Raw genomic sequence first — 13,980 nt, forward strand, 5'->3', positions numbered from 1 at the left:
TGAGGTTGATGAGAAAGCTCGGAGGGGTTCAGAATGCGGACGAGGACCCTGCAGCTTTTACTGTGTGTTTACCGCGCCGACTGACAGCTACACCGCAGCTTATTATTGGCCTTGGAAACCTTCACGCCGCACTGCCAAGCGAGAGAAACTCTGGAGAGTCCACAGCGCCGGCGGCGAGACACACGTACGCCAACAACAACCTTTACAACAAGTGGGTGTTGCGGTGCCGAGTGCAGATATACAACAAATAGGGCAAATAGGAAAGGGGAATTGAAGTAGTAGTATGAAAGAGTATTTTAGGCACTGCACTTTCATGGCCACCCTCGATGCGCAGCCTACTGTATGTTGTCACTGTGCCTGTGTGCATCAAGGAAAGAGAGGCAAGAAAGACGTGAAGATCAGGGATGAGGTGTTTAATTAAGTGCAGTATTTTGCTGAAAGACACATACTGAAGGAGGCTACGCCGCTGGGAGGTAGATTGGCAGAGAGCGCAGGAATCAGGAGGGTCAGGTTACAGATTAAGCTGCTCTCTGATAGTCTTTGTCCGCGAGCCAAGTGATACAAGCAGCGAAGAAAGACACCTCATTACATGGAACTTTTAATAAGATGCATTCAAGTCTTTTGCAATAAAATCTCTCAGTGTGTTTAACTGTTACTGCAAGGGAAAAAAGGAAAGTTTAAAGGTATTAGAGGCAAACTCTGCAAGCAGGCTTCTATAAAATATGCAGCGATTTTCTCCATCCTTCAACTACTATTGTTTAGACTTGAATGCAACCAATAAGCTAATAATGACTATTCATACAGTGGCCAGGGAAAGTTAATTTTGGTACAGAGAGTACCCAAGCATCTATTAAGAGGGGTAAGTAAAAGTAAGTAAAAATATAGTGGTGCCTTGAGATATGAGTGACTTGACTTACGAGTTAATCAAGTAAGGAGCTGTCGTTTGGCCATATTTTTGCTTTGACTTGCAAGCAAAAACCTGAGATACGAGCGCTGTATGGTGGCAGTGACTTAACTCAATTCACAACAAGTAGCATTTCGGCAGATAGAATTAGTGAACGGTTCTTCAAAAAAAGAGGCTTCGAGCTGTTTACTGCCACTCCCTGTTGAAGTTTACTGTCAAATTAAAATAAAACAAAGAAAATGACGTTGTGTATTAAAAACAACCACATAGCCTCCACTAGCTTAATGCTAACATATAATGGGTAACACCATAGATGGGCTAACAAAGACATCTACGTTGCAGTGTTATAACCCTTTAAGCAGCAGATATTTAAACACAAACGGTGCAGCAACGCAAATAGACAGTATAACAACACAAGCATATATGCTTTATCCACTGCGGAAATCGACTAATATTAGTGTGGCTTACTGAGTAATGAGGAGACTATATATACTGAATCCGGGGAAAGTATGGCTGTATTATACAACATATAAAGAAATATAAATAAAGCAAAAAATATATATTTTTTAATTGTTTCAAATGTTTAATTTTTCACATTCTTAATATTTATGTTATTACGATTGTTTGATACAGTACAATACTACAGTGTGCTATTTTTTCTCATTAATAAACACATGACCATTTACTTTTGGGAGGCGCTGGAACGGATTAATGGCATTTTCATTTATTTCAATGGGGAAAGAGGATTTGAGATACGCATGTTTTGAATTACGAGTGTGGTCACCATATAGCTTCCAGATAGGAGCCATGTCACGATGTTTTTTTTTCTTGAAAACAGGAGGCATCTGCAGTATTTGAGGAGAGGCATGTATTCGTTTTAAGCGGACAACACGTCCGGTTATTAAGTGAGACACAGCGTCCATTAAACATCTATTTTCCCAACGCCTAAATTTCCTGTTGAAACTAAAATGGCTGACTTGTAAGACTGAGGACTAAATGCTTGATTCTTTTCCAGCTGAGTTTTCATATTGTTTACATCTTTAATAAGAGCAGTCATAAAACCCGACAGAGGCAGTTCATCTCTTTGTCTTAGGGGCCCAATAAAAGCATAGCAGAGGTGAAAACAAAGGGAAATAGTCAACCGCATAAGAAGGATGGGAAATGGTCCACACTTTGGCAGATGTAGGAGGAGGAGGATAATATTTGTAACTCTTGAAAGTAAATCTGATGTTTTTTAAGTGTTTTGTGACCTTGCTGGGAAAACTCTCGTTTTGGTGCCAAATCTCACCTTTAGTTACTTACGATAAGAAAATGTGTTGATGTTAGTTTGTGACTCACACAAGGATGACATAGAATAAAAAACAGACAAAGATCTGCAGCTGAATCACTTAAATGGAGAAGGGGATGAGGGGCGAGAGGATTAGAGGGATAAGAAAAAGGACAACGGAGTGAGTGTAGACATGAGCAGGAGGGTTGGAGATTGGGAGAGCGAGAGATTGAACAGTGACACTGCTACAACACAACGGGGTCAGCAAAGAAGCGCACCTAATTGAACCGATAGAGACGACGCCAAGAGAGACTCTTGCTCGTCTTTCTGTTCCTGCGTGGCCGAGCGTGGCTGATGCTGAAGGAAAGAATATGGAAAAGAATAAAAGTGTGTGTGTGCAAGTGAAATGGTCCAGAACAGGGATATTAATAGTCTGTTTAAAAAAAAAGAGACTCTGGCAAAAACTACAAATGAACGGTCGTAGAGAACCATTATAACCGCTAGACATTTTCTGGAGTTTCTCATGCATTCCAAGTGGAGGAAAGTACAATTGGTTTCAAATAAAACACATACAAATTATATACAGCTGAACCTGGCAGCACAGTGGAGGTGTGCGTCTCCACTGGCAGTTCTGGGGCGGGTGGGGGGCAGTGCCCCTTAAAACTGTGCCTGGACGCCGCCTCCATACAGTTATTATGCAGTACTGAAGTACGACTTGTATTACATTGTGTAGGGCGTATCACATGTTGACTTTAGGCTTTAGAATACAATTAAAGGATGTACTCATACAACAACAACAACAAAAAATTAACTAATACAATAAGGTCACTGATGGTGTAGTGGTACACTCGCCTGACTTTGGTGCGGGCAGCGTGGGTTCAGTTCCCACTCAGTGACGGAGTGAATGTGAGTGCGAATGGTTGTCTGTGTCTACATGTGCCCTGTGACTGAATGGCGACCAGTTCAGGGTGTAGTCCGCCTTTCGCCCGAAGTCCGCTAGGATAGGCTCCAGCGTCCCGCGACCCTAACCAGGATAAGCGGTGTTGAAAATGGATAATAAAATAATAGATACCATGAATAAATCTCGTTTTCCCATCTATGGGAGGGGGGCAGCCCACATGGGGCGGTGGGCCCCTTCGCGGCCGGGTTGGGTGGGGTCTGATGTTTATTGTGCGTGCGAGACGGAGTCAATTCACTTGGATGTGTCCGCAGACACACAATTGCTTGGTGTGGGGCCACTCCCTAATTGCTATAAATAATAACTCTTATGACCTTGCGGACTTCTTGGGACGTCCCCTCACTTGCACTCTGTTTCTCTAGATGTTTAGAATTGACATACTCACTCCCAGTTGTACAGCCGGGTCCACTACACTTGTCCTGCTCTCTTCCCCTCCTGTCCCTGTCCTATCCTGTCCTATCCTAAACTGTCCTGTTCTTCCCACACAGGGTCAAGCACTACTGCCTCATTCAAAACTTGAATTCAATGTAACATTGCCGTATGCATATAATGATTGTTTTTGCTTATTTTTCTGATATCTAGTGTCCTGTGATTTATTGTTTGTTTTTATTTCTGTCCTCTCCTTTTCCCTTTCAAACCTCATTCTGTCCCACTGAAATGTTCAATAAATATCCATCAGAATACAAAGAACCACAGTGGCAGTATAAAACCTCCACTGTGTCACAGGGTTACAGATTCTCCATTCTGATGACCGAACAGCAGAGGTTAAAAAAAAAAGCATCTACTGTGTGGAGTTTGCATGTTCTCCCTCTGCTTGTGTGGCTTTTTTCTGGGTAATCTGGGTTCCTCCCACATTCCAATACCAAAGAATTTAAATTGTCCATAGGTGTGAATGTGAATGGTCATTTGTCTATACGTGGCATGCATTGGACTGTCCAGTCTAGTCCCGGTTGTACCTCGCCCAAAGTCAGATCCGATAGGCTCCAGCTCACTGGCGACCCAAATGAGGACAAGCGCTATAGAAAATGAAGAGATGACTGCCGAACCTATATAGCCGTACAATTTGGAATGTGAAACATAAGTCGTTAAAGTCGCACAAAACTTCAAGAGTGACATCATGCGAGTCGTTAGCTCAGTAAACATCACGGGTTAACTCTGGCCGTCTGCGTTGCATTTTCTTTGGCTTTTTGGCGACTTATTTAACAGAAGGAGCAGCATCAACAAGGCATGTGAGAGGAGAAAATACACTTGAAGTTTCTTTTTTTTTAGAATTTAAGATGAAACATGATTGGTGGTGTGCACGTGATGAGTGTACCCGCGAATGCACGACAAATGATTGACATCTCGCAAGTTACGCCTTCTGTCTCTGATTGGTTGTTTTTCCTCTGGCATTGAGGTTTACATCAAATACAGAGGTGGTTGATTTTTTTTCACAGACCACAGATTACCAAGTCACAATGACGGTTTTAACAAATAACAGAAAAACTATTTTTTGCAAAGATTGCAAATATTCACTTTTTCTTCTTTAGGAAATAAAAAATGTCAGTCGATTTCAAATGAAGGCCGAGCCTTTTTGATTGCTTTTCACACCTGCATTCCAGTTAATGTTGAATGCCTGTACACTTAATAAAGGTTTTACAATGGCACCAGCCTTCTATTTGTTTCTAAATTTGAACAAATTGGATGGATTGGTTTTTTATTAATAGGTTCTTTGGTGTATTTTTTGTTGAGACGTGTTCCAAATAAAACTGTTATCCACACGTATACACACACATGCATATATACACACACACATACGCATACATACACACACAATCTCTGCAGCGAAGCAGTGGATGAATAACAATAAATCCCAAATATCCCAGTGGGATATAATAAAGCAGAAAGAACGGGCAGAAAACCAGGACATTTCTTCTTTATAATATGATAAAAATAAATAACCCTCTCTTCCACACACACACACACACACACACGCGCGCGCGCGCGCGCGCGCACACAAAGAAAAGACGGCTAAATTCTTACTGAATATTGGAGCTGTTCCAGTAAATTGAATGCCTGCTGATGGACCCCTGGAGCGGGCTGGCCCAGGTGAGAGTCGTTAGCACCCAGAGAGACAGCGGTACCAGAGCCATGCTCTCGGTTCCCCTCTCCCTCGGTGTCTCGGGTCACTCTCTCTTTCTTTCTTTCTTTCTCTTTCTTTCGGTGCGTTCAGCCCACCAAAGAACGCGACTCAAACATCTCAGCTAACGCCTGTGAGACAAAACAGAGGGCAAAACACAATACTTGACTGACTGAGAGTACCGCGTGTGGTTAATAAGTGTTGTAAAAAGAAATACATGGGGGGGGGGGGGGGGGGGGGAGAGTCTATTGTGATGTGAAGTGGCACACACACACACACAAATCCATCTTCCACTGTAGTGTAGGAGTGTAGGGTTTAAAAAGCTGGATGTGGTCCTCTCTTTCACTCTCACCGAGAACTGCTGCTGCTGAGTCCGCCAGGGGAGCGCAAGTGGCCGGGGACGCTCAACGAGGGAGGTCGGTCTTCCTCCGGGCATGGGACGCCCCAGTAAATTGATGTGGAAATTAGGCACTGTTAATTCAATGATTTAAAAAAAAAAAAAAAAAAAAGCAAGTCCTCGTTAAGTTGTCTTGTACGTGAAGCTGCTTTTTTATTCTTATTTTTTTTCTCTCTCTCCCATCAATCAAAAGCAGCGAAACTATTCATCCCAGGCTCAGTCCGACAAGCATCGCTCCCTCCGGTGAGCCCGCCTGCCTCCAGCTGCTCTCCTCCGCGCGTCTCCCTCCTTTTTGGCAGCCAGCGCTCGTCCGCTTCGGTGACTCCGCCCACCGTCGCCGACGTCACAGGCGCAGTCCTCCAACGTGGTGGTGGCGCAAGCACATCGGGAACCGCCTGGCTGCCACTTCCAAGTTCTTGTCAGCCGCTCCACCCATCATCATCTGCCAGATACGTCTGACTGCAGCCAGGGGACACATCTGGAGCCCGTTTTTTCAGCACGGCCACGCCCCCTACTACGACACTACAAGCACACGCACACATTCGGAGGGCCGAAAACAACTTTCCTCAGTACAGCAAATGGACGTTCGGAAATACACCGCACTCTCCAATTGCGAATTCAATTCGTTTCGTGACTCAGCTCAATTTGCTATATCAAATCAATTTTCCCCATTGTAAAAATGCCATTATTCCATAACAGTCTTTAAAACACTACCCGTCTTTATGCTGTTTTTAATAAAGAACAATATTACTGTATTGCATACAAAGATAATAAAAGGGAACGTAAAGGGAAAAAAAAGGTTTTATTAAGTGTCATTAATGTACAACAACTCAACTGTATTCCATTTGTAAAGCGCCTTAAAACAACAGCAGAGGAAACAAAGTGCTTCACATATATAAAAATCAAGCATAAAATAATCATTTGAATATTTGTGTGTTCCATGTATGCCTTTAAGGGGCACGGCCTAGTGTGGTCGTGCATTGTGAGCGTTTGGGCCTGAGCGGACAGCCTGTAGTGGCTTTTTGCTTTAAGTTTTCTCATTTTGTATCTTTTGTTTGACCTCTTGTCCTCTCCATTAACAGCTCAAAGTTGATCAGTGACTGTGGCTCTCTTTTTTTTTTTTTTTTTTCACCTCACTCGTGCGGCTGCATACTGTATCTGAAGTTTGCTTGCAGCTCAAATTTTGGCTGCCAACACAGAGCTAAAATTGAAAAGAAATGGACCAAGCGATGCAAGAGTTGCCGTCAGCCAGAGACTCACAGACGGACTCGCCATAGCCACCATCGCCTACATCACACGCCAGCCCGCCAGGCCCCCGCCTCTTAAAAGCACACATCTAATACAAAGATAAAGTGCTTGCTCTGAATTTGGTCCATGCAATTTTTGGTGTGTTCAAATACATTTACAATGCGTTTCAAAATTCTGTTCTGATCAATTTAAATGTCCCACGCCATCATTTTTTTTTCCTAATCTTTGATGTCCTTTTATCGGGTTTCCGTGATAATTTGCTTTGAAAATGCCCATGATTCCCTTTTTCGCGCTATTCCAGTGAGTCTTTTACGCCTGACATTTGAGACGGACAGATTTCTCATTCCTATTTGATATGTAAATAAACTTTGCTCTTGATTGGATCACTGATATCTCTGTTTTAAATATAGAAAACAACGTTGCTGTAATTGGTCCTTGGCGATATCTCGCACTTTGGTCCTTTTCAGCGGGTTGTCGGCGCACTCATATCAGACAACTGTGCGCTGTGAGCGGTCATAGAAAGCGAGATGCCCCGGTCACCCCGGCTGGTTCCTTTGATTTTTTTTTTCCATTCATCCCCCACGAAATGGGCCCGAACACAGCAAAGTTCTGATTCCAAAATGCTTAGGAATTTCTCCCCAAAAATAAATTGAAGCCATTTATTCCTCAACTCCTCTGGCAGGTGATGCAAATCTTTGAACAAGAAGGAGCCGCATTGCCACTCAGCCATTTTTCCTGAGATGAGTGGATGTGTATCAAAAACAAAGTGGGCAGGTAATTAAATAATGAGTGTCATTTCTACGTCACAACGACAGAGATTTCAAATTCCCCTGTTTTGAAAGCGGTTTGGTGTTCAAAGGCTATTGCAATAAATCAACATACCGCATAGATGTCAAACTAAAACCAGGTCACAGACTCGTTTTATGTATAAAACTGGAAAATTTGTGGATTTTGTTGGAAGGAGACTTTTAAATGTGTCTAAAGTGTGTGTGTGTGTGTGTGTGTGTGTAAGTGTCTGTGCGTGTGTGTGTGTGTGTGTGTATGTGCGTTGCAGGTGCTTCCGGAACCTATCCTTCGCAATAAACAGCTGTTCACTGTAATATCGTTTGCAACTCATCTCACATTATTCCCCATAAAAATAAATAGTTTAGAGCTAAGGACCTACAATATACTCCATCGATTCTCACACTAAGGTAAAAAATGAAGTTTGCCATTCTGTAAGTAGGGGCTAACTTTTATATGGCGATAAGTACACAAATTATTTCCTGTAAAACATTGGGGTGCACACCAATAATTCATGTTGATTGAGGATGATGATGAATTAACTGCGCAGTCCGATGAATGATGACGAACAAATCGAAGCAAACAAAGCGAATTTTCCAGCGTTTTCCAGTGAATTGTTTTATATTCTAAAGGCAATGGAAATATGTGAATCGGTAAGGGCTTGCAAAAAAAACACACACAAAAAAAAACCAATAAGGATTCAAACGAAAGGATGATCACACATGGGTCAATAGTAAAATAGTCACACTTCAATATACAGTCAACAAAGCTAAAATAAAATAAAATAATAAAGACGTGTCTCATTCATATCCAAATGCTGGGAATATATTTGGCAAATCTTCACCCTGGCTGGAGTTTCTTAAAAGATAGCCAAGCCTTTTTGTCCAACATCGCTGTCCTCTGACCACACAAATGCTCCTCTCAATGAAGGAAGCTTCCAAAAGATATATGCCAACATGTTGCAGTAAGTCTTCCAAGAAGGGTGGAAGCTATTAGTGCTGCAAAAGTCCTTGTTTTCTTCCATTTTCACTTCGTAATTTTCATCTATCTATGCCAGCAGTTTTTAGTGACAAACAGAACAATTAAATACTCTTCCACTGGATGGCAAAAGGTCCAATAAAGCTGTGTTTCCATGTGTTGCTATTCATTTAATAGAATAAGTTGGCTTCCGCAAGATATGTCAGCTTTGTATTCAACTAAATAAGCCCAGATTTCAAAGTACATTTGTGACGCAACTAGACAAGATTTCAGTGTTCATACATTTTATATTTTAGTTTGGTGGTGAACCGTGAGATTTTTCAAATGTAAAATCGATGTCTTGGCTCAACAATGGTCGACTGATGTGAATAAATTCAGCTTATGCATAAAGTTCACTCTATATACAGTCATTTATGTTACTAGCAGCATTCACATGCTTCCAGTCACATCCCTAAATATTGAGACATGAACACAATTGTCATCTTTTTGGCTCTAATTTCTCACTTTTCACCACCACAATGGATTGAAATGAAATTAACAAGATGTGCTTGCTGCAGACTGCTGGCTTTAATTTGAGGGTATTTACATCCATCCATTTTTGGTACCGCTTCTCCTCACTAGGGTCCTGGGCATGCTGGAGCCTATCCCAGCTGACTTCGGGCGAGAGGCGGGGTACACCCTGAACTGGTCGCCAGCCAATCGCGGGACAAACAACTAACCATTCGCACTCACATTCACACCACAGGCAATTTAGAGTCTTCAATTAACCTACAATGCATGTTTTTGGGATGTGGGAGGAAACCGGAGTCCCCGGAGAAAACCCACGCAGGCACGGGGAGAACATGCTAACTCCACACAAGCGAGGCCAAATTTAAAACCGGCACCTCAGAACTGTGAGGCAGACGTGCTTACCGGTCGGTCACCGTGCCACATGGCGTTTACATCCACATCAGGTAAAACGGTGTAGGAATTACAACAGTTCTTGTTTATGCCTCCCACTTTTTAAAGGCTAGCACGCTACATGCTAGCATCACGTCAGCGCACAGCGCTACGAGTCGGACGGGACGTTGCGCTACCGAGTGGCCAATCCAAGCAACCAGAGATCTGGAGAGAAAAGATGCAGAAATACCATCGTAGGCTTACTGCTTCTCCCGGGTCTGTATCTGTTCTCTCCAACGCAAGAACTCTGGTGACGAGCCCCGTGCAATATGATAGGTTGCTGCATTACTGCAGGGCATGACACAGATGACGTGACAGCACCGCCATCTTGGCTAAGTTGCTACTGTGCTGACACATGACACTGTTGGCTCATTGGTAAATGAGGGGAAAAAAGAAGAGTCGCACATGTTATGAACTGAACAGAACACATGCGGACCGAACCGAACCAGTCGACCCGAACAGTTTTGACAGTTTTCAAAAATCGCTACTAGATAGAGAGGTATGGCGGCTGTTGCTCAGGATCAAGTGGGAACTTTGAAATCCACGTTAAAATGATGGCTTCAATCTTCTGAGTAGAACATTTTTAACAAAACAAAAAAAAAAGTAAAAACACAACTTTTTTGTAATATTAAAATTTTTTCCTCCCAACATATCTTTTTCATAACATTACAATTTTATTTTTATAAAAACTATTTTTATACGTAATTTGACCATTCTTTTTCAAAAAATGTAAATATCTGTTTTTAACTTTATTTAGGTACATTTTTTGATTAGCGTTTATGTGCAATACCTTTTCATTGAATCATTATTGAAGTACAATATTTTGTTTCCCTATTTTTAAGCAGAGTGCTAAGTATTTTTTAGGTGGTAGCTACGTGGCGTAAGAAGTTTGAGAACCACTTATCTACACTAATCTTTTCAGGGCTCATCATTGTTTACAAGCTCGCTTTCGTGTAATTTAAACTACACTTCTATCACCGCACCTCTAGCTCCTTGTAGGTCACTAGAGTTAGTTTGATGCATCACAAAATGGGTTCCCAAAATGATATATACTGTGTGTCTAAATGCCTGCCCCGCAAGGTTAGGATGAACCAACCCGAGCGATTCCTTCATTTACCGTTCCTGTCCAGCGTGTCTCCCACAGGTGCTCGGGTGTCGCGACAGCGAAGGCGACGGCCTTTTTCAAATAATTCCCACTCCCTGACCCCCGCTGCCCTCCATTGTCAATTCTCGGCTCATTCATCAGAGTCTTCACTTTGTCACCCAGCCGGTATATCCCCCAGTTAGACATTAATGCACTCCATCCTGCCTGCCGAGACCTGCTAAAAGCTTCAGTAATGAGCCCGCCCCCTCCAGCACTGTGGATGTCTATGTGAGGGAGAGGGCAGATGTGGATGGAGGCAGAAGTGGGCAAAAATAAAGGTTGGGTTTTTGTGTCGCCTGCTGGGATAAAGAAAAGACAGAATGATTTATTGGATGAAAAACGAATGGAACTAAAGAAGGAAGGATAAGACGCCATGGGGGATCTTCTTCTCTATATAATGCAAACTTTCTTCACTCTGTCATTCCTGCTAGCACTGCTGTTTTGCCTCCTCGTGCATTGTCTCTGCTGATCCACCTGTCCTTCCTCCCTCCTCTTCTTCTCTCCTTTTTTAATGAGGACTTCTCTCATCCGCTCACTCCATCATTGCATGTCTACATGGAGCCTGGTCGAACAACCACCAAAAGGCTTAATATTTCATCACCAAGTGCTGGTGGCAGTGGAGCAGTGGCACTAACTTGAATTTTCTCTGGAATTCTGTTGCCCGTAGCCCAACATGAAGTGAATGATAAATATAAGAAGCCAAGTGCTGAGTTTTTGGAGAAACCTTAACCCCCGTTTTTACAGAGAGTAAAACAAGAAAATTGATGACAATGTCCCCTGGCGGTGTTTTCATATTCAAGAAAACAAACGTTGGCTTTAACCATCATCAAGCTCTTAGCCAGAAAGTTGATACAATACAGTGAAAACTCTGAAATCAAAGGCCTCCAAGGTTACAAAATGTGCAATTTGATCAACATTTTCTATAGACCCTTTTAAGTTAAAATTTGTTTCTAAATACATAATGCACGTTTGAAGATAATTGTTGAAAAGGTGCTAAGACTGAGAACCATGTAGTACTCAATTGTGGAGCTATAGCGTTAAACTGTTTTCCACCATTGCAGCTTTCCTGATTTTTTTGAATGTGGCTAAAATGGGACTCAGTGATGCACTGGGCAACTGGCATGAGTCCTCACTCACCCACTATATAAGAACTTTTTGTATCAGTGGTTATCCGGCGTAATTGTGAGTTAGTTATTATTACCAGTTAGCACTCGAGCTAGTTGGTGGTTTGCGCCTCTCATGGAAAGCCTCGCGAGTGGGATAAATTCCGCCCACTGGAGGCTTTAAGCGGATATATTTCCGCGGCTCAAACATGTAGCGATGGCATGTATGGTAAGAAAGTTGGTCTCTACTTCGTCTAGCAAATTTCATTGTTCAATGGGCATGGTTTCACACATTCAGAGGATACGAGAGTGGAGACAAGTGTTTGATTTTGACAATGTTGAAGATTTATTTGATATACTTAGTGATTTAAAAAAAAAAATTCAAATTCAAATTTGGCATGGTTGTTAAAACTCTTCTCTGTGGTGTGCCCAATTTAAAAGAAACTGTTTACTTTCACTTTACGTCCGTGAATTGGTGTCATTTGGGATCTTTCGAATACGATAGTTTGACCAAGTCCCACTCACTAAATGAGACCTGGAAAAGTTTTCTGCTCCTTCACGTTACTGTTCAATCCTTGCTAACGCCTTTGTGTGCAAATAAAATGCTAAAACAAAAAATGCATGAGCGGTTTCTCCCAAAGAAAGCACAAGGGAAAAATGTGCTTCACCTGGAGAGCATGTAGGGAGCCTGCTCCGATTTGCCTTGTAAATATTCTGCTTGGATACATTTTGACACAGATTGTAAATCAGGTGCAAGAGGTACCATTTTCCACTCCTTGCGCTACCAAAACACTTCTTGCTTTTCCATTTTTTATTATTTTTTTGAAACGGACTTTTTTCAGCAAACACCCCTGTCAATTCTAATCGTCCGGCTTGGACTCGGGCTGCAGTGCTATTGGATTACTTAGCGTTGGGCTTATTATGAGAAACGAGCTGGTGCTGAGTGCACACGTCGCGACACGGAGGCTCTTATGACATTTTCACCCCATTGCCAGCCAAACAGCACATCTGTTAAATGCTCCTTTTTTTTTTTTCTTTTTTTTTTTTTGCAACCTTGAAATCTAATCGCCGCTTTGTCACCCGTTTGCAGAGTTCATATCCTCCTCAGGGCCTGGGGAAATAAACAACACACATATGAAGTCGCCATAGGAGGCCTGTGTGTGAATGTAGGCTACATTGTAAACTGGCATGCGTGAACTTGGAAGTCTTTCTTAGCTCGCCTCCCGCTTCTCGCTCCGTGTCTTGGCCCGCCTCGCTGTTCACTGTTGTGTTAGTAAATTGTACTGACATACTCAGTCCCCCCTCCTCCTCACCTCTCGCCACCTCTGCTACTCTCCCTCCATCATGGACCCTCTCTCTCACCCGACTGACTGACACGAATTTTCAATCTCTCTGTTTACCTTCCACCACTATGCCTAAAACAACAACGGCGCCGGCTGAGCGCCAAGAGGAGGAGGAGGAGGAGGAGGAGGAAGTGAGAGATGGACCAGTGCGGGACAGCGACTTGTGTGGGGAGGTGCAAAAAGAAAGAACAGGGCTTTCTCTGTGTTTTGGTTGGAGAGGAATCCAAGGGGGAGAGAAGGAGTGAAAGGAGGAGGAGCTGATACTTTTGAACAGTCACGCGAACCCAGCCAACGGGAGGGTAAGGGGCGGCTGGAGGTGATGGATTCGGACGTGGGGGGAGTGGTTGAGAAAAGTTAGATGGGGCACAGACCATTAAGAGTGCAATGAGATATACAGAGCGAGGGGGGAGTGAGAGGACAGCAAGAGTGATGTGTGGCAGCAGGGTTTTTCCCCCCAAGATGGGGAGCACCAGAGGAGAGAGATAGAGAGAGAGAAAGAGAGCAAGAGAGAGAGAGAGAGAGAGACAAAGAGAGCTCAGAATAGATCTGCTCTCGACAGCATGAAATATTGAACGAAAAGGAGCGAACACAAAAAAGAGGGTGGGAGAAAATGGCCCATCTGATGAAGACAAATACAATTGTGCGTTATTTGTTGTTGAAGGTAAATGAGAAAGAAGAAGACAGGGATAGGGAAGAATAGAAGAGAGTGGGTGGATGGATGACCACACAAACACATACACTAGGGGTAGGTCTGTATCCTGTTGAACTAGTACATGCAGCTAGTACATTCCAGAATG

General features: G+C 42.9%; 1 protein-coding gene across 2 annotated transcripts in view; it reads right to left on the reverse strand.

The window, feature by feature from the left end:
- The window catches only part of efna3b (ephrin-A3b), a 95,781-nt gene extending 85,933 nt beyond the window's left edge, over window positions 1–9,848 (reverse strand). The window contains exons 1-3 of one of the 2 annotated variants that reach the window (XM_061777652.1): window positions 9,784–9,848; window positions 5,601–6,167; window positions 5,152–5,379 (exon numbers count right to left, since the gene is read on the reverse strand). In XM_061777652.1, coding sequence (XP_061633636.1) covers window positions 5,152–5,261 — 110 coding nt within the window. In that variant the 5' untranslated portion in view covers window positions 5,262–5,379; window positions 5,601–6,167; window positions 9,784–9,848. Of the gene's footprint in view, window positions 1–5,151; window positions 5,380–5,600; window positions 6,476–9,783 lie in introns of those variants that run through there. The other variant, XM_061777651.1, reaches the window with a different exon arrangement.
- Between the last annotated feature and the right edge of the window lie 4,132 nt (window positions 9,849–13,980).

Source organism: Phyllopteryx taeniolatus, chromosome 6 (genome assembly GCF_024500385.1).
Source record: "Phyllopteryx taeniolatus isolate TA_2022b chromosome 6, UOR_Ptae_1.2, whole genome shotgun sequence".
Taxonomy (NCBI): Eukaryota; Metazoa; Chordata; class Actinopteri; order Syngnathiformes; family Syngnathidae; genus Phyllopteryx; species Phyllopteryx taeniolatus.